This window comes from Balearica regulorum, chromosome 4 (assembly GCF_011004875.1).
Source record: "Balearica regulorum gibbericeps isolate bBalReg1 chromosome 4, bBalReg1.pri, whole genome shotgun sequence".
Lineage (NCBI taxonomy): Eukaryota > Metazoa > Chordata > Aves > Gruiformes > Gruidae > Balearica > Balearica regulorum.
Window position 1 is genome coordinate 42581473 of NC_046187.1, and position 20800 is coordinate 42602272.

Sequence of the window (20800 nt, forward strand, 5' to 3'; positions counted from 1 at the left end):
TTCAATGTAAATTAAGCCTTGCCAAACAATTAAAATGAAATTTGTTAACTAAAGTAAAGGACAAAAATCAAGAAAAAAATGGAGAAAGTTGTCAAACGATGTATTCAAAAAATTGTCTGTGACGGGCTGAATTTACACTATCAAAAATTAGGGTAAGAATTTTTGTTCCAAATAAGTTGTTATACAAACCCAAGCATGAACAGAAAATTAGAATCACCGGGATGATAATTACTCCTGTCTTTGGTCTAGCATGTCTGTCAAATCAGTGTTCACCTAAAATCAGAGGAGAGATGAGAGATGAAAACATCCTGAATCACAGGTCTGTGAGAGTGCATGACCTACCAAGAGTCATATTTGAGTCAGAAACTCTTAGGTCAAGCTGAGGACATTTACATTGGAATATGTATGTTAGATAGTAAGAAGCATCCCAGCAGAGCCAAGATGCAGCTTCTCCAGATCAGCACCCACATCCTAAATTCTAGACAAAAAGCTACTGTAGGGAGTTGTAGTAACAATGGCATTCAGCACTGCCATCTATGATCTGGAAAGAAAATACAAAATCATTGATGAATGAAACGAAGAATTGAAAAAAAAAAATTCACAGATATAAATATTGATGAGGGCAAGAAAATAACCTATTTCTTAACTTCAGTCAATTTAAGTAGAACAGTGTGGTGCGTTGACCCTGGCTGGGGGCCAGGTGCCCACCAGAGCCGCTCTATCACTCTCCTCCTTCACTAGACAGGGGAGAAAAGGTACAACGAAAAGCTTGTGGGTCGAGATAAGGACAGGAGAGATCACTCACTAATTATCGTCACCAGCAAAACAGACTGAACTTAGAGAGGAAATTCATCTAATTTATTACTAAGCAAAACAGAGTACAGGAATGAGAAAACCAAATCTTAAAACACCTCCCCCCTTCCGGGGGGGGTGAAGTTGAGCCATCTTCCCGGGCTCAACTTCACTCCCGGCTTCAACCTCCGCCCCCCTCAGGGGCACAGGGGGACGGGGAGTGGGGGTTATGGTCAGTTCATCACACGTTGTTTCTGCCGCTTCTTCATCCTCAGGGGGAGGACTCATTGTTCCCCCGCTCCAGCGTGGGGTCCCTCTCACAGGAGACAGTCCTTCACGAACTACTCCACTGTGGTCTCTTCCACGGGGTGCAGACCTTCAGGAGCAAATTACTCTGATGTCATCCCCCACGGGGTCACAAGTCCTGCCAGCAAACCTGCTCTGGCGTGGGCTCCTCTCTCCACGGGTCCACAGGTCCTGCCAGGAGCTTGCTCCAGTGCAGGCTTCCCACAGGGCCACAGCCTCCTTCAGGTGCCTCCACCTGGTCCGGTGTGGGGTCCTCCACGGGCTGCAGGTGGAATCTCTACACCCCCTCATCCTCCCTCCATGGGCTGCAGGGGGACAGCCTGCTTCACCATGGTCTTCACCACGGGCTGCAGGGGGATCTCTGCTCCGGTGCCTGGAGCACCTCCTCCCCCTCCTTCTGCACTGACCTTGGTGTCTGCAGATGTTCTTACATCTTCTCACTCCTCTCTCTGGCTGCAAAAGCTCTCTCTAACTGGTTTTTTTCCCTTCTTAAATATGTTATCACAGAGGCGCTGATTGGCTTGGCCTTGGCCAGCGGCGGGTCTGTCTTGGAGCCGGCTGGCATTGGCTCTATCAGACACAGGGGAAGCTTCTAGCAGCTTCTCACAGAAGCCCCCCCACTACCAAAACCTTGCCACGCAAACCCAAAATAAACAGTTAAAAAAGACAGAGGAAGGATATGAAGAGATATATGAATTGGGAATGTGGGCAGAATTGGAGAAAGCAGTGAGTCTGAAGAAGGATTCAGAATTCATGTTGAACAAGTCAGCACTGCTGTGGTAAAGTTCTCACTGCACTACTGTGTTATCCAGTGGTGTGGAAAGATTGCGTGAATGAGTAGAAGCATGAAGGTCACTTATTATTTTATATGATATTGATGAGACCAGTTCTGGGACATTGCATCAAATTCTTTAAATGGACATTATAGCATTAGGAAAGGTACTGAACAAAGCCAGTAAAACATGATCTGACAGTTAGGGAAGTTTTCTTAAAGTAAGTGACATTAAGAGCTCAATTTGCTTAGTTTATAAAAAAAAAAGATTGAAAAATAACATGATTGAAGTGTATAAATACCTCAAAGGGGCAGAAAACATTTATCTAAAGAAGAAAGGCAGAAGAAAAATTAATGAGAGACAGACATTCAAATGGGAATTTATGCACACAGTTTAATAAAGGTAATGCAACAGAAGATCAAACTGTACCAGCCAAGACAGTACAGCTTTCTGGAAGAAACAATTTAGCAAAATGTGAGGTATTGTTTCATATATGGTTAGCTTGGTGAAAAGGAATGACATATGATATATAGAAAAGCAGGCAAATTCAGAGTAGACATTACAAATCTCATGCAGAAATCTTCAGATTGCCAAAAGACACTTTACGGACTTGAAGACCTTAAGGAAGGGAAGCAATGGGCGTAGTTCAAAGTGGAAAATTATGTCTTCTTAGGGTCCTTCTATCCTGGGCCTGGGTTGGAGGCTTGCAGTTGCCTGTACTGTAACCTGTAATCTGGGTTGCAGGTTACATGTGGTAATCTTGGCCCACTTTGCTCAATTCCTTTCACAGCTGGGTGTTTGAGTTACTACCCAGCAGTTGTACGAGCATCAGCTCCTTGCACGGTATGGAATTAAGCTCCATAACAGAAAGTGCACTTGAGCTGCCCATAAACAAAGGCAGCTTAAAAAATCAGAGATTGACCACTACTAGGAAAAAATGAGCTAATGTGCTATCTATGCAATGCACCTGCAAAGAGGAAAGAATTTTAAGCCAAATGGTAGCATTGCCATGAAAGCTAATGGATGTGAAGAGACCAGGGATAAATTTAGATCATAAATTAAATGGCTTTCAACCACTGAAAAACTTCAGTTCAGGAATAGTTTAGCACTTTGAGTAGAGATAGAAAATCCCTGTGTGTTTCAAGATGGAGCTGGATAAGGATATTAGGATGCTGTGACATGTATAACTGTGATTGCAGGTGATGGGACTCAGTTCTTTTCTGATCCCTCTGCTGAGGATATGTTTACATTATTATTGATTCTTTCATGCGTTAAAAATAATTACTACTACAGAACTTTGAAAAAATATATAGTTATCACAGCTATGCAGTCAGAGCACCAACATCTATAGAATTTAAATGGGCGATCTCATCCAGCAGCTGGCAATTTAGATAGCAAGAGAAAGCATGGGTCATGAATCTGTGCTCCCGAAATGTCTATTTAAAGTAGGCATGTTTGTGAGAGAAAACATCACTCTCTTCCCTTTCTCCAAAAGAAAATGATTGAGAAAAACTCTTCAAAGGGAATTTCACAATCTCCACAAATGTTTCCTTCTCTAAAACATTTAAAGTTACAAACTGAAGCTTTCTCATGTTTTTTTGAAGAACCACTGTATTCCTACTCATAAACTGTCTCTTTTCCGTCTGCCCCAAACCTCTGCACATTTTTACCAAAGCACAAATGCAGGAAAGGAACATTCCAAATAAAAGTGCTTTATATATGCTTTATTTTAAAAGGTGTATTTTCCAAAATAATTTCAATCATACTGCCTTTGAGACTTTTGTATCATTTGTGTTCTACAGAAAGTACTGTTTTTCACTGATTTCTCCTCTCTCTTTTGAACTTTTAATCTTTAAGATGGGTTCTTAGAAATTGCTTTCAGTGTGTTGTTTCAGCCTTAAAAGAATACCTATTTATTTGAAAATATTGAAGAAAAGAAGTAATGGGCTACTGTCAACCTTTGTAGAAGCAAGGTTGTAGCCCTCCAGAAGAACTTAATAAGAACAGTATAGAGAAAATGTGAAGGAAGAAATTACATCTTACACCACTTGCTGATGTGGTTTAACCTGGCAGGAAGCTAAACACCACATAGCCATAAGCTCACCCCTGCCCCCTGCCCAGTAGGATGGGGAAGAAAATTTGGAATAAAAAAAAAAAGTAAAGCTTGTAGGTTAAAATAAAGGCAGTTTAATAGAACAGAAATGGATAAAACCAACCCACCAATAACAACAACAACAATTAAAGAATATACAAAACAAGTGATGCACAATGTAATAGCTTACCACTCCCTGACCGATGCCCAGCCAGTCCCTGAGGAGCCCTTCCTCCCAGCCAGTTCCCCAAGTTTACATACTGAGCACAATGTCATATGGTATGGAATATCCCTTTGGCCAGCTGGGGTCAGCTGTCCTGGCTGTGTCCTCTCCCAGCTTCTTGTGCTCTCCCAGCCTTCTCACTGGCAGGGCAGGAGAAGCTGAAAAGTCCTTGACTTAGCAACAACTATATCATGAGTGTGTTATCAACATTATTCTCATCCTAAATCCAATCCACAGCACTATACCAGCTGCTAAGAAGAAAATTAACTCTATCCCAGCTGAAACCAGGACAGCTGACTCTTCCCAGTTTGTTGCTGCTACAGATGACACAGTATGGTGTGCTGTAATGAGACTTTCCACTGGAAACTTCCCAGAGAGAAGTTTCCAAGTCCAAGTTACAGCAATCCCCTAATTTATCCAAGTGATTCTGAGAGTAGTCTCCAGAGTCTCACTAACTTACTTTTGAATACAATTCAAAAATCTTTGAGTTAGATGGTTGTTCATTTTCTTCCTTCCATAGTTAAACTACCTATACATTTTATCTTGAAAATCTTGTATTAACACCAAGATACTGTCGTATTTGGTTTGGTAATTTTTCTCATCTGATCCTAAATTATTTCTTCTCAAACACAATCCATCTTAGCCATTCAGAGAGGTAGCAGTTTTGTATTTCATCTTACAATGCACACCACAGAGCTGTTATAGGATGCTTTGCGTGCATTATGATGGTCCAATAGCTCTTTCATTTCATTACTTAGCTTATTCTCTAAGACAGCAAGTGTGGCCAAACCCCTGGAGCAATTGGATCTTGTGTTTGTAGTCTATTCTCTCCAGCTGATGCTTGAATGTTTTTAATGCACTTTACATTAAAAAGCCTTGCAGAGAAGCTGAAGGAAATTAATTACACACTCATAAGGAAAGCTAAAACTGCAGCCAGCCAATATGCACTCATTGCATCTCACAAACATCAATACACAAAAGCATTTCAGTAAATTAATCTGAATTTGTACTTATTCACTGGTTCACCAATAATGGTTAAGTGAATTAATCTCATGATTACTTCTCTTGATTCTGTAAGTAATGGTGATAGAATTCATCAACTTTAAAACAAAAATTATTCAGTATACCCATGTAATTAACAAGGTCTGCTAAAACGAAATGATCCTTGAATAGATGATGTCTGATAATTACATTTTGAAAATTGTGGCAATAAGATTTTGTGGTATGAAGACAGTATTTAAACCCTCTTCTGTGTAATATGGATCTCTTAATAACAGTATTTGGTACAATTAATGGGGAAAATGGACATTATATTTGAAGAGGTCAAAGCACAGGATTTTTTTGTAAAGGGAGTGTCTCTAATTATCTGAACTATTAATTACAATTGGAAAAGAACTAAAAACATCGGACTTTACAGTATGTAGAATTTGCACGTGCTATTCTGAGTGACCATAAACCTGACAAAGATAACCTTTTTGACAGAAGAATGTTCCAGAATACGACAGCTTAAACCAAAACCCCAGAGATGTTAACAAGTGTGACCATTCAAATGAATGTTTTCCATGTTTGAACAAAAATAATAAATCCTGCTCTTTCAGAAAGAAAAAAACTGCTTTCAATTTTTAAAAAAAAGTCAATGTAAATCATAGACAATACTAATTAATTTGATTTTTGTGGATAAAGCTGTTTCCTAATTTTTTTCCAAATTTTTGCAACATTTCTCATTAAAATGCATTTGTTCAGTCAAGTAGCATGACACAGATATTCTTCTGAGGTGTGATGTGTTTAAACTGGTTACCTGAGATAGCTGTGTCAGAACAGAAATGCGATTCTCTGGTTTTTCTTTCAATAAACAATTTTAACTTTTGAAAGCCTTGCAGATGAGACAAATACTGTGGACTAGGAGCTCAGAAGGGAGGAACAAATATGTTTAAAGCAAATATTTTTTTAAATGGCAATAAAATTTAAGGCAATCTCTTCACTTTACTGCAAATTAAAATCCTTTCACAGAAAACAGAAGATAAAAAGACTTCTCTTATTGGAAGCCATTCATCAGCAGTATTGATTGATGAAAAGCCAGGGTCATTCTGAAAAGCCAGGAGCTGTGTCAGAGGATGACAGCTATGTGGATCCAGTCCAGAAAATGACATACAGAATCAACTGTCACTGCTGTCCCATTCTAGCTCACACAGAAAGAGTTTCTTATGAGGAAGACTCACAATTCAGCTCCTTCTCTGAATTATCTTTTGGAAGAACTCAATCTCTTCATATTATCTCCATTGTGAACCCAGGGTAACTGAACTCCTAGTTTAGATGCCTGAATTAGGTAACATTACCTTCTTCTACACTTTAAGGTTAATGCAAGGAGATAACTTCCTTCCAACTCCTTTCTATTCTAGCACAAAAATAATTCTACTTGAGCTCTATTTGTGAATAATTAATTTCATTCTGAGGAACCAAAAAAACCCCCAAACCTCAAACAAAAAAAACTAAACCCAAACCCAACAAAGTGAGTTTCCAATGGTGAAAGAGTAGTGGAAGAGGGTGACATATACTAAGCCCGAAGACAGCAAATGAAGGAGAAAGAATTAAGCTTGCAATCTCTCAAATAAAACCAAGATCCAACTTTTTTGCTATCATTTCTGTTGAAACTGACAATAATGTGTTGCTTGCTAATTAAAGATGAAATTTCTTTTATTTGTTGTAGGTCATGAAGTTGTCAGTTACAAATGCAATGAAAAGGCAAATTTTCATATCCCACAATGTTTTAGATAATAATAATAATTTTATCACATCAGAGAGAAGCACTCTAAACTCATGTTTGCCAGATAAAAGACTGTCACTTCAACTAACAGGAGAAGCAGCATTGTATCAGCAAGGTTTTAAAGAGGTATTTTCTAAGAAAAATCCTCAGGAGAATTTTAAATATTTTCTGTGACAGGTTAGATTTTCTATTGATTTTTCACAAGTTTAGATTTTTCTAGTTGCCCTGTTATCCTCTTATTTTGAATAAGTTCAAATGGTCAGATTAATTTTTCAATATAATACTGCAGAGATAAGTAGAGTTACACTAGGACACATTTTCAGCCAAAGTAACAATTTCTATGTGCAACAAAAAATAAATTTCCATTTTAAGATCACTAATTAGCCATTCTTTATTATTTTAGTGGTTAGAAATTAACACTACATGAAAAATATATGTGATTGCATGTCAATGCAACTATTAAAAAATGTTGTTTCTTTCAGATTTGGAAAAATTCCATTTTTCTGTTTCAATGACTGAAGTAACATTGCATTTTAGTGCTCTTTGTAGGTTAGGTAATGTTTACAAGCATTTTGTTATGATGTTCCCGATACCTTTATGGTGTCATATTTTCTTCCCTTTTATTAATACAGTTGAGAATTCCTCCAGCCCTATAGTCTTCCTCCAGTCCTGTTTGTCATGGAAGTAAAATGATATGTTTATAGCTTATTTACTTTATGTACTATGGTTTAAAAAAAGCTTTCGATTGCTGTGGAGTGTTTCCTTAACAGAGAGAAAAAATAGAGAATAATGGGGTTTTAAGTCTTCTGATTAAGTCATTCTGCCGTGATCACCATTCTACAGGTCAAAGGGCTTTATATTCTAGATGAGGCTAAATTGGTATGTACTTGTTTTTGTTTCTGACTACGTATGTATACATAAGATCAATGCTTTAATACACACACACACACACACCCCCCCTTTGGGGAAAAATAAAAATCTCTTGGGGTAAAGGAAGAAAACTAATTTGTCAGCGTTCTTCATAATCCTATGGGCATGGCTTTCTAGCTTAATTAAGATACGGATTCAATAAACTACAGGTGTCCCCCTAATTTTGCTTTCTTGTTTAAGACAAGTTTATTGTTGCCGATTTCAGCCATGCAGCATGTGAATTTTCTTAAGACATTTTATGAATTATAACTCTAATCTGAGTAATTTGTTCATTGCTTTCCCAGAAGCACCTACTTCCTTACTAGTTTTTTTGTACCTGTTGTATACCTTATTTTTATGTATGTTCTAAACTCAGGTCTTAGTTTCTTGCTGTTTCTTAATATATTCAACCTATGTTGAAAAGCTGACTCAAAAAGATATACAAGGAGCAGAGAATGTTTCAAATATTCAAATTCTGAAATCTCTCACTCTTCCAAAGACCTATTGCATGACTTGAGTTTTTGACAACTTTAACTTTGATTTAAAGACAGTCAGATCTTCCCAAAATTCAACTGTTTGTTTGGGGTTTTTTTTAAGACAGGTAATACTTGGCTAAAATGAATGGAATATCTTTGAAAATAGAAACTGTAAATCACTGATTTATAGTAGTCTGAACTTGCATTACTATCTCACTATAAAGACTAATTTGTGTATGTCTGTTTTTTTGCAGGGATAGAGTCAATTTTCACAAGGAATTGGGAGGGGACACAGCCAGGACAGGTGACTCAAACTAGCCAAAGGGATATTCCATAACATATGATGTCATGTTCAGCATATAAAGGGGAGGATGGTTGGGGAGGAGGGAATGCTGCTTGGGGACAGGCTGGGCATTGTTTTCCAGGCGGTGAACAAATTGCATTGTGTATCACCTGCTTTGTATATTCTTTTATTAGTATTGTTGTTATTTTCCTCTTCCTTTGGTGTACTATTAAACTGTCTCTATCCCAAACCAAGAATTTTACCTTTTTCTTCCGATTCTGTTCCCCATCCCACTGAGGGGGCGGAGTGAGCGACTGACCCCATGGTGCTCAGCTGCTGGCTGGGGCTAAGTCATGACAGTCTATTCATTGAGTAATGGAGAGGAGTTATTGGAGTAATGAATAGATTGCAAAATGACCAAGTAAAATAATTTCAGACTATTATCTTTTATAACACCAAATATCCTTCTATAAAAGCATGTCAGAGCTGAACAATTACATTAATTTTTGTGATTAATGAATAATTCCTCTAACCAACTGAACTTGTGCAGGAACTGGCTGGTGTCTTTCACCACTATAATGAATAGTGATTCAACTGATGTCAATGAGGCAACTCTAGATTGAAAGGAGAATTAATTAAAATGAGACTTCCACCTGGCTAAAAACTGCAAACTATTGTCTCCCAAGGCAAACTCTTCCCAAATCTAGGAGCAACCTGTGAATACTGAAAACAGAATTATAGCTGCTTGGTCGACCCTGTATTTTGAATGCATCCTGAAATGTCCTTTAAATTGTAGAGCTGCACATTACTGTGTTTTCTAGTTCTAATTCACTGCCTAGATTTCTAACTATTGTTGTGGCATTGCCCCATAAGCTTACTTTACATCCACTAGGTTGCTCTACTCTCACTCAACAGAAACAAGAACAGTGTCCACTGAAGTGTGCATCTGTAGAAAAAAGATATTTATTGTAATCATAATTAATGACCATTTAGAATGTCATAAGTCTTCTGTTCTTCAATTGCCTTGTTTTGCTTTAAAATCCACTTTTATGAGTTGAAAACTGTAACTGAATCTGAAAACTGGGGTTCTTCAGTATGTTTCTTCTCAAACAATTATTTTTGTATTTATAAAAATCTTCACAGAAAATATTACAATAGAATGACATGGTTGGGGTTTATCAAAACTAGATAAAAATTTGACTCTGAATTAAAACCCCAGGGTTTGTGAGGACTGAAGCACAATTCAATTAAAAACTACTCCATTTGCCTTAGGGAAGCTCTGCTTGTATCAGTACAACAGTGTATTTTCAGTGAGCATGTCAGATGGCTGTTTAGAAGATGAGACTTTTTCTCCAAAATAAGTTGGATGAGATATAAGTTCAGTTAAAGAAAAGCTGAATATAGCCTGAAGAGTCACTCACCTTAAAATAAAGTATTTCAACAAGCAGGACTACAGCCCAAACAAGTCAAAACTTATCAGTAAATAGAACTCAGTGCTATACAAAGTTCTTTCCCAAAACATTTCTCATGAAATTGTTTATTTTGATTAGTCATCTAATTATAGTGTAGATACTGTGTTATTACAATTGATTAAAAATTTTCAGTTAAGACAAAATAGTTCTAGTTGGAAAAATACTGATTTCTTGAAATAGGTTTTTGCAGAACCATATCTGTTTCAATGGTGTTTTAATGAAATGCTGGCAGGCTTGGGTGGAGTATTGTCCAGTGTCCTTTCTATTCTGGCAGCCACAATCAGTTTTCTAATGTCAATGGGTACTGAAGGTGGGGTCTTGGGTTCTAATTTTCAAAAAATTCTCTGAACATCTCTCCCACAAATTTTTTTCCTGCTTTCTGCAACTTAAAATTCCTTTTATGCATTGAAAAAGCAATAAAATCTTTTCAGAGCTTTGGAATTTTCTGTGAGACAGGAATGGTGATGTTCAGCCAGCTGTGTTAATTTACATGAGATAAATGGGTTAAGTAATTTTTTTCCTTTTTGTTAATTCTACCTAGAATCAACACAATAATGATTCAATATGAGACTTTCTTTAAGGAAAAACAGGGTTGAGCTTCAGGGTGATGATGAGAGTGGCAGATTCATGCCACATAATGACAGAACCCAGTTTTCCTAATAAATGCACTGAAGCATATTCCTTACTGAGTAAGTCAGAGAAAATAGTGTGAAGGTTAAAAAACAGTGCTGCTAGCCTTTCATGTTTCCACTAAAATTATCCTGGTCCACTACACATATACACATTCTCTTTCACACTCAGAAAGCGGTGTTTAAACTTGCCGTCAGATACGTGCTTTGTCTTTGCTACAGTAGTCTTGCTTATGCCATGTGTCCAGTACCCCCTTAATTATCATCTGAGTCATCTAAGCTTCGTATAAACAAATGGAAATATGCTGGGTGAAGGAAAGACCATGATCGAATGCGTTCTGCTCTTTATTATGTGCAAGACACTTCATGTCCCGAAGGAGTCACCACTGTTAAAAAGGAGAGAAGAGGCCATTCTGTTAACCATTACCTAGAGAATCTGAACAAGTACGTTTGTGCTCACATTTTGATTACAGATGAAAATTTGAGTACTCGTACATCCAAAGATCTGTGTACAGGAACAAGAAAAATAGTTAAAGACATAGATATATTCTTAGAGTTCATTTGCACAGTGTTAGAATTTTGGAATTTTGGAGGTAAAATTTTAATGGATATATGGAAAAACTGGAGTACTGCATACAGCTCTGGGGGCCCCAGTACAGGAGAGACATGGAGCTGTTGGAGCGAGTCCAGAGGAGGGCCACGAAGCTGATCAGAGGGCTGGAGCACCTCTCCTGTGAGGACAGGCTGAGAGAGTTGGGATTGTTCAGCCTGGAGAAGAGAAGGCTCCGGGGAGACCTTATAGCAGCCTTCCAGTACCTGAAGGGGCCTACAGGAAAGATGGTGAGGGACTGTTTATCAGGGAGTGTAGTGACAGGACAAGGGGTAATGGGTTCAAGCTGAAGAAGGGCAGATTTAGATTAGATATGAGGAAGAAATTCTTCACTATGAGGGTGGTGAGGTACTGGGACAGGTTGCCCAGAGAGGTTGTGGAGGCCCCATCCCTGGAAGTGTTCAAGACCAGGTTGGATGAGGCTTTGGGCAATGTGGTCTAGTGGAGGGTGTCCCTGCCCGCAGCAGGCGGGTTGGAAGTGGATGATCTTTAAGGTCCCTTCCAACCCAAACCATTCTATGATTCTATGAAAACTGGTTTCAAATAGCTTTTTTAATTCCAGTACTCCACTGTACTTTTTGTAATCATGTACTACTGTCACAAGTGGGTGCATTTCATATTGACTGTGCATTAAAAAGTTGCAGTGTACACTCTTTGATGTGCAAGAACTGAAGGAAAACAGAAGATAGTTTATTTTACTTTAATTCTTGCAAATTAAGAGTTAAAGCAAACTCTGATAAATCTGCTTCCTCCCCCCCCCCCCCCCCAAAAAAAAAACCCCACAAACAACCCACCCTCCAAAACATTGCATAAAGCATTCTTTCTGATAGGTAAGGCAACGACAAAACCCACTACGATTCAAAAAAAATCTTTTATGGGATGTACTCCAGATGTGATGCTGAAATCTGCCTACTTTGATTTTAGTTCTAATACCACTAAGTCAGAGGTAATGATCTGACCCGATAGCATCACAGAAAACATCACTCACATGTGCATCCCTTCTTGGAGGTGTTACATAGATGCTTAGGCACAGAATTAACATTTACCTTAGAATACTGTATTTAGCCATAATTTAGCTGTGTGAAGTCAGTGCTTTAGTAATGATTTATTTCAAAATTTTTATTTTTCCCTTCAAAAAATGAAAAGTTTTACCCTGCTTTTGCCAGCAAGTTTCCAGTTTGTGACCTTTATTTTATTTATCCAGTAGGGCACCCTTAGGCAGCGGGTATGTTGCTCACATAACTGGAAGTTTAGTTGGTCCCTGCAGATGAATATGTCTTAGCCTACACATGCCCAGAGAACGGACACTCCTGTGCATTACTGGAGCTAACAGATGACAGTGCAGTTTGGAAAACTTTATGAAATTAAAAGCCTTAGCAGGACAAAAACTCGGGATCTTTTTAATAATCAGCTCCCACTGTATCCCAGACCATTATAAACTAACTTTTCACAAAAAAAGTCCCTAAGCTCTGCAGTCACCCACTGGATGTAAAGAAATAACACTGTTAAAAAACCTCAACCTTCTGAAGAACCATGCTGGTATAACTGTATTTACTAGGCATTTCTGCTGAGTGGTTAATTGTGAAATTAAAGTTAATTAAAGTTAATCGTTGGTAAAAATTATACAAATTTGTAAACAGCCAAGTCATCTTGGAAATTACATACTCTGGTACCTGTGGATCCTCAGAGATGCTATTTAGGATTACATTAGGCTCATATTTTACCTTTCAAAATTTTGAAAGGGAGAAAAAATTATTTTATAAGAAATTGGAGATATATTCTAGACATAGTGGAGTCTTGTGCAAACTGTACATAGTATGTGAAGCCTTGGGCAATGGTGAGATGGGTATATGGATAGCATATTCCAATTTTATTTATTTTGGTATCAAAGATATTTTAATATATATTTTATATCAAAGATGGAATGCAACAAAGGGCAAAATCTTAAGGCAGAAGGTTATGCAGCTGTAACTGCAGCTTGAGTTTTAATCAGGAAGAGTAAAAAACTAGTTTTCTTTTTTAAATTTCATAGCTGTACTGATTTTGCTTATGATACCCTTCCTAAATTAGTTTTAGCTGTAAGAATCACATACAGGTTAATAGCAATTAACTCAACCTCACAGTTTGAGATAATTTAGTAGACCTGTGTTTGCTTTCTACTCACTTGATTGTTTCACTGAAACAGTCTCAGGATAATCTGCTGGCTTGCTTTTTCCTATGGCCATTGATTTGTATCAGACATCATCCCCACTACTTGTGCAGCTCCACTCTCAACAGCCCCATCGGTGACCTGACCACAAGATTAGCTTGGAAGAGACTTCTTGGAAGTTTTCTACATTTTCTGTGGTCTCAAACTGTTTCCCCTGGAAACTGCATTTCACTAATATTCCACGTCACCAAATAGAAACTTTGGTAATAACAAGATTGAAGAGGACTGATCTTCCTTAGGGAAGTTCCTACCTGGGAATAGTCCTGACTCTCCCCTCTGTCCCTGCTCATTTTGTAGTTCTGCGGTAGGGCTAGAGGAATAACAGGATAATATGTGGTACAGGGAAATTATATAGAAAGTGTTCGTTATGCAGAAAGTCCACTGCAATGTACACCAAGTATTATTACCCTGGTTGCTGTTGAATAATGTTGGAGCAATTCATTAGACAGCTGACTGGAAGAGTAATAACAAAATGCAGTCTTTTATACTTTTATAACCACATGCTGTCTATTTTTATACTTTTCCCCTTCATTCTTTCTTTTCACTCGCACTACTTAGCATTTGTATTGACACAGCACCTAAAGACATCAGTCAGGAAGGATCATCTTGCTTCAGAAGCCATAAAAAATAATGGATTATAGTCTGTGCTAGAAAAAAGTACAGTCTCAAAGATTCTTGCCTTCTTGTTACTCATAGTTTCTAGCTGTGTCTTTCCCTGCTCTCTGGGATGTTCCCTTTCTGCCGATGGTTGATACTCATCCTCAAAACAGTGCCTTTTGCTTGATCTGTTCACAATGCCTACATATCAGTGAAAGAAAAAATACTCCTTTTTAGTTCCTATCTCCTTTTACTGATTCTTCCAATAAACATCATGAAGATCAGTAGGAAAAGCAATAAAAAAGGAGAAGATGCAACACCATACAGAAGGGCTCTTCATTGTTCATTACTTGAGAAAAGCTGATTTGCGGGAATCATTCCCTATAGGTATTATTACATAATGCTCACTAAGGTCATTTGAAGCTTGCATTCTAAATCTGTTAAAAGAAGAAGCTCTAATCTTATAAAAGTTTTCATTTTCTCTAATTGTCATGATTCCTAGGATAGCTGGACAAGAGTAATCTGATAGAGGAGCTATTACATTTTTCATCATACAGAAGCACCGCGCTTATCTCACAATATTACTTGCTTTCAGTTGTTGTTAGCATCAATTGGCTAGGAACGAATTAGGAGAGGTTGAAAAGTAAGAAAATGTCAGTAACACAGTAAGAATTGAACGAATCATGTTTTTAATTGAAATTTCTTTGTTATTTAATTTTCTCACAGTTTATAACATTATAAACTCAAAAATCTACACAGAATTCTTTCTCAAAATTATAAACATGGTAGTGACTTACAAAAATGCATTTTTTTATAGAAATAAAGAATGGAGAGTAAAAGTTCTGATCAAATTCATACCTGTGACAAAGCTCATATTTGGTTCAAAGGGATTTCAGTGTTTTCACTGGTATAGTTGAAACATGAGGGAATTTGAATTACATATTCTTGGTCACAACCCCCCCCACTTCCTTTTTGTCTGAGTTTTGGAAGGCACAATGTCTGCTCCTGGGTACATCCTACAAGGGAACCCCGATTCTCTCCCTTTGACATTTTATAAGGACCCTGCGCACATTTCCTTTATCCCAGGGGCTTGGCTACCCGGGCTCAGTGCCAGCTCTGATAATGCAGCAGCCCAGCTTTGAAGCAGAGCTGTTTGATAGAAAGCTGTAGAAGCCTCAGCAGGGGTTCACCCCTCTTCTCTCAGGAGCTGATTTTTTAATTTTTTCTTTCTTTGCTTCTTCTTTATTTCTTTTTCTTTTTTCTTTTTCTTTTTTCTTTTTCTTTTTTTTTTTTTTTTCTCCCTCAGGAGTGCTGGGGAGATGCCCTCGGTCTCTGCAAGTACACCTTCACCCAGCCTTGTACCTTCCTCGTTCTGATCCTCAACCTGATCTGCTGACCTGACTTTTTGGCTTGACCTTGGACCTAGTTCATCACTACCAACTGTGCCTGGCAGTCTGAACTATTATTTGGACTGGATCTGTTCTGCTCCTGCACAGGTTCCATGGGACTGCAGACTTTGTTGGTAGGACCCTGCTCCTGCCTATTTTGCTGTGAATCTGAACTCCCAGCTCACCTTCCCTTCCCTTGCAGCTCCCTGAGATATATCAAATGTTTTTCATTAGGACCTGGAGTCCATTGACTGATTTATCCCACAGAAACTATCTTTTCAAATTGAGTCTGGGCTGCTGAGGAAAGGTACTGTGCCTTAGTGCTCTCAGCTTGAATTACTACATTTTCTTTCACACACTATTTTATTCACATCCTGATTTTAACAGACACTTTTATTTCTTGAATAGTATCGAAGGTATAATTCTTAACATATTAATAAGCTACTGAAGTCTCATCAGAACATCTGAAAAATCTTTATTTTCAAAGATGTTTGTAATGATATGTCGATTTAGTATTTTTTTAGCTGCTGGTTTTTTTCTCTTTCATTATTTGGAGGAACTAATGCTGGCTTAAAGAATATTGACTTCTGCTTCTTAAAGCTATTAATCTGAAATCAATTTGCAGTGCAATGGAAGAATAATTTCAAAATCAGTTAACTGTGAGCTCAGACATGCCCCAGAGCTAAGTTGCATGGAGGGCTTTTTCCCACAAGGATCTGGTCTCTAAGTGCAGCTGGCTGTCTCTGTGATAGTGTTTCCTTCAATATAAGGCCAACAGGGCAGTGAATCGAACAAGAGGCAATAACCTAATTGTAGCTTGATTCTTGGTCTATGCTAATATGGATATCTAAAGAAATATCATATAGGGAGAATCTATTTTGCATTTCCACAGTGCCACCTACCTTTTCATCCTCTGTTTTCCCCATACACAGGTCTACATATAAAATACCTATACAATACTCTATAAGGAGAAAGCAGAGTCCCTGGACAGTCCCTGACAGTGCAGTTCTAAGAGAGCTGTGCTGGTGCCCTTGCAGGTTCGAGGGCTGTCATAAAACTGATTGACTCACAAACACGATCTTCATATTGACTCTACAAATACCATTTTGCTTTCAGTGTGACCTCGTAGAATCTAGGCAAATCCAGAGGAATTTTTGTTAACACTATTACTTTAATGAAAATAGAGGAATACTCTGTCTTAGAGATTATTATCACTTCAAACCATATCTTAGACGTGTTTATTTTCCTTCTTATGTAGTGAATTTTTAGGCTCCATTAAATTATTTTCCCTAGCTTTTACCCTCATTTTTACATCTCTACCCTCTTAATATCACACAGGGGCTTGGCCTGGCAGTCATTAATAAATAATATTTTTTTTATTTTGGGTCTGATGATAGCTTTTCTCCTAGTCTTCAAATATATTACTGAAAACATAATAGCGTGCGATGTGCTTAAACCCTTTGTTTTCATGTCTAAAATCTATGAATATATTACCAAAAGTATGTTATTAATCGAAGACATAGTAGTACAAACATGTGCAATATTATGAAAGACTATTAACAGCATTTTATTCTATGGTGTCTTTCAGAAATCAAATTAATAATTAGATCCTACTATGACCAATATACATCTTGTTTCAGTCATTTCAATTTGAAGAGCCTTTAGAAGTGGGATGAAAAATTATTATTAAAAAAAATAATAATCAGGTGCAGTTTCCTCTTGTGAAGCATGCCAATCCAGAGACTCTGCTCATTAAAGCAGCAAGCCTGTGACTTTATACTGAAAAAAAAAAAAATCCTTTTTTTTGTTTTCATTTGATCTGTACTGAAAATAAAAGTAAAAGTCTATCTTCACAGGCATATAATTTAAACAATCACTTTTAAACACCCTCCAGGCTGTTGGACAAGAATTGAAGGTTCTTCCTGTTAGGGTCCTCACACAGCCTTAAGTGCTTGCTAATGAAGAGCAGAAAAGTTTTAATGTTGCATGATGTAAGAGAAGATACATTATTTTTTCCACAATGTTTAAGCAAGTGGACCTCTTAATGTTTGGTTGTTCCTAGAAATTCACAGCACATCCATCTTCTCACTGAGGGTGTTATACAGGTGTTAAGGCTGGAGTCTGTGTGTTTTACAGAGTGGAAGCAGCTTCTTATTGTTCCCTGTTGCCTTTGCTCTAATGTTTCTAAATTTCACAAGTCTTAAGCTGGAAAAGAACTAGAATTAATGGCTCCAGAAAGCTTGGGAATTTCACAAGTTTTAATATTTCAACCTTTTTTTTTTTTTTTTTTAAACACTTTTTCCATTTTAAAGCATGGAGAGGACTCCTGTGTGCCTCAAACTGACTCAGGTATTATTGCTAGAGCTAAAGTCACCAGCAGTCTCTATGTTGAGGTATATATCAAAGATATACGTAGATTCTGAGCAGCTTTCTGAAATCTTTCTCAGACTATATAGTCCTTGTGCACAGTAACCATGTTCATTGTGATGAAATGACAATTTAAGAGCAGAAAGCTATTGCAATTCAACAGTTATTTATACATTGAACAGAATAATTTGAATGTATGCAAAATAAGATGCCTGTATACATTTTGAAACAATTAAATGTTAGTCCAGAATTATGTAATGCAAAGTATATGTATGCTTTCCAAAAGTGATTTTTTAACTTTTTTTTTTTTTTTTTCCCCTTGGAACATAAGATGTGGTTTTATATCATTAAAATAAAGGATAAATCATTCAACAGTAGGATGGCACTTAAATAATATGCAGAGGAAAAATAAGTTCCATAAGTACATTGAAGTAGAATAATAATAGCACAGTACTACTTGTATTGCCTGCACTACACAGGGGTTTGGTCATCTACTCTGAACATTAAATACTCAATGCAACTGGAAAATTTGAACTGTAATATACGTGCATTTATGCTTTCCTCCCAGTGTCAATTAATCCCATACCATGTGACCCAGTTTCTTAAAAATCTCTTTTGGCACAATTACAATAAAATCACATTATAAACTATTTACATTACATATGTTGTTACAAAACCAATCATTAAACTAACTTAAAAAAAGGAAAGATTTACTAGGAACCTGTGAGCACCTGTGAAGTGTGCCATCATTGTGGGGCACTACATGCTACTGTTTTAACTTTGTGGTTATAAATCCCTTCCATGTATAATCCCCAAACTCTCTCTGGAGAACCATTTTTCAAATGTAAGTTTCCTTTTTTATCTTTGTCAAGTAGCAATGTGATTCTTAAAATAGTCTGGCATTGTCATGTTATATGCCACAGTCTGTTTATTGTGATACAGAGCTAGAATGTTTGTTGATAACAAGCATGGTTAACTCTGCATCAGCAGCGAATACATGATGACATTGAAATCCGCTTCCTTACATGTCTCATTTTTCTTTTTGAGTTTCCCCCTTGCCTTTAAACAGAGGATTCAAGTTTATTTTAGCCTGCTATCACCATGCTTTTAGACCTATATATTAAAAGAATGCTTGCATTGATATCATACCATTACTTTAGCTATAAAAAGTGTGCTGGGCAGAAAGTAGAAAAAGCAGTATGAACCTCAGTCTTCTACTCAGGTCATGATTTATGGATATGTTGCTATCTTTCGTAATACAACTCCTAGACTGCCCGTGGTATGGCAAATGCTTTCCCTCTTGAGGGAAATTCTGTAGACCATATCCTCTGTTCACTCAGCTATCATTTTTCTGTTTCTGTATAAGTATTCTATGACCTAACACGATCCCTGATTTTCCTTTTACTGGAAAGAACTGATAGTAATAAATAAGTCTATATATTTTCAACTCAGATTATCTTCTCTAACTTTTACATATAGACACTTTGCACCTGAAGAATTTTCATGTTACCTTTACTGCTAAAAACAGTGATACAACACAGATCAAACAGGGGAAACCCTAACTGAACAGGTGAAGGAAATGCCCGGCCTTAGGTTTGCAAAATGCAAAATCAAATCCTTGGCAAAGCAATGTTACAAAGTCATTCACGAAGTGTGGACCCCACGCATTTAGTTTCCGTGCCCGCAGTCTGGCTGCCGAAGGTAGCCGGGCATTAGTGGTGAGAAAAGCAGTGACCGCGGCCACTCTTTCGCGAGTCCCAGGCGCTTCAGCCGCCCGAGAAAACCGGCGGGGCTGCCTTTGCTTCCCCAAGAAAACAACTCACCTGAGCAATACCGCGGCTTCCCACAGATAAAAGCCCGAGACGGCCGCTCGGAGGTACCTAATCCGGGCCATGCTGCTTGGAGGCGCCGCGGAGCCCTGGAGCGGTCGTGTCCGAGGCATCGGCGGGGCTCCGCGGCGGGGCTCGGCTCGGCTCGGCGCGGCGGGCGAGGACGGCGGCGCGGCTCCCCGCGGGCGGGCGGGCGGGCGGCGCCCCAGCACCCTGGAGAGCTCCGGCGGCTCCGCGCCCGCCGCCCGCCTAGTGCCCGGCGGCGCCCCGCGCCCTCCCGCTGGGCCCCGCCGCGCCGGCCCCGCCGCTCCGCATCGCAGCCGAGCGGGAGCCTAATCCCAGCCGCGGCGGCGGCGCCGAGCCGCGGCGGCGGCGGGAGACCACCTCCCCGCCCGCCTGCCCCCGGCTCCTGCCAGCAGCCGGCACCCCGCCGCCGGCCGCATGCCGGGCGCGGGGGGCGCCGCGGCCCCGTCGGCGGCGGGGCGGGCGGGGAGGCAGGGCGGGGGCCGGCCCCGGCCGCCCTCCCCCCCCCCCCCCCCCCGTAGCGGGAGCGCGCTGCCGCCGCGGTGGCCGGCGGGGCGGGACCGGGGCCGGCGGCGGCGAGGGGGCGCCCCGGAGGGGCTGCCCCTGGAAGGGGGGATGGTCCCGCGGGGGGCGAGGCGGAGGGCTGAGCCGGGGCTCGGGGTTGGTGGTTGTGCCCCGAACAGCCCCTGCCTGAGTGCCTTCCCTCCTGCGGGAAGAGGGGCGGCGGGGGCGATGCCTGCCCAGGGCAGCTGGGCGTTCCAGAGCTGGGGTGAATTCACTGAACCTTGGGTCTCGGAAAGGATTGGGGAAAGAGCGGTGGGATTTACTCTGCTTCGCCCGTAGGGCTGGTGGTATGCTGCTTCTTAGGAAACGGGGGGGGAAAAAACCCACCTCTGTGTTTCAGCCTCTTCTTTGAAAGTACAGTGCTGATGGACTCAGGAAATACATATCCTGTTCTATTCCACTCTTTAGAAAAGAGAGATGATTTATTGGCATAAGGCGGACTATTAGGGAAATACAAAGAGTTTGAAAGTTTGGCTGGGGAGGAGAGTGGAAG

The 20800-nt window shown here is 39.4% G+C and overlaps 1 protein-coding gene across 2 annotated transcripts in view; it reads right to left on the bottom strand.

Moving 5' to 3' along the window:
- Window positions 1-20224, bottom strand: part of GLRA3 (glycine receptor alpha 3) — an 88972-nt gene extending 68748 nt beyond the window's left edge. For both annotated transcript variants that reach the window (XM_075751927.1, XM_075751926.1), the window contains exon 1: window positions 19714-20224. In XM_075751927.1, coding sequence (XP_075608042.1) covers window positions 19714-19832 — 119 coding nt within the window. In that variant the 5' untranslated portion in view covers window positions 19833-20224. The remainder of the gene's footprint in view (window positions 1-19713) is intronic.
- Window positions 20225-20800: the final 576 nt, after the last annotated feature.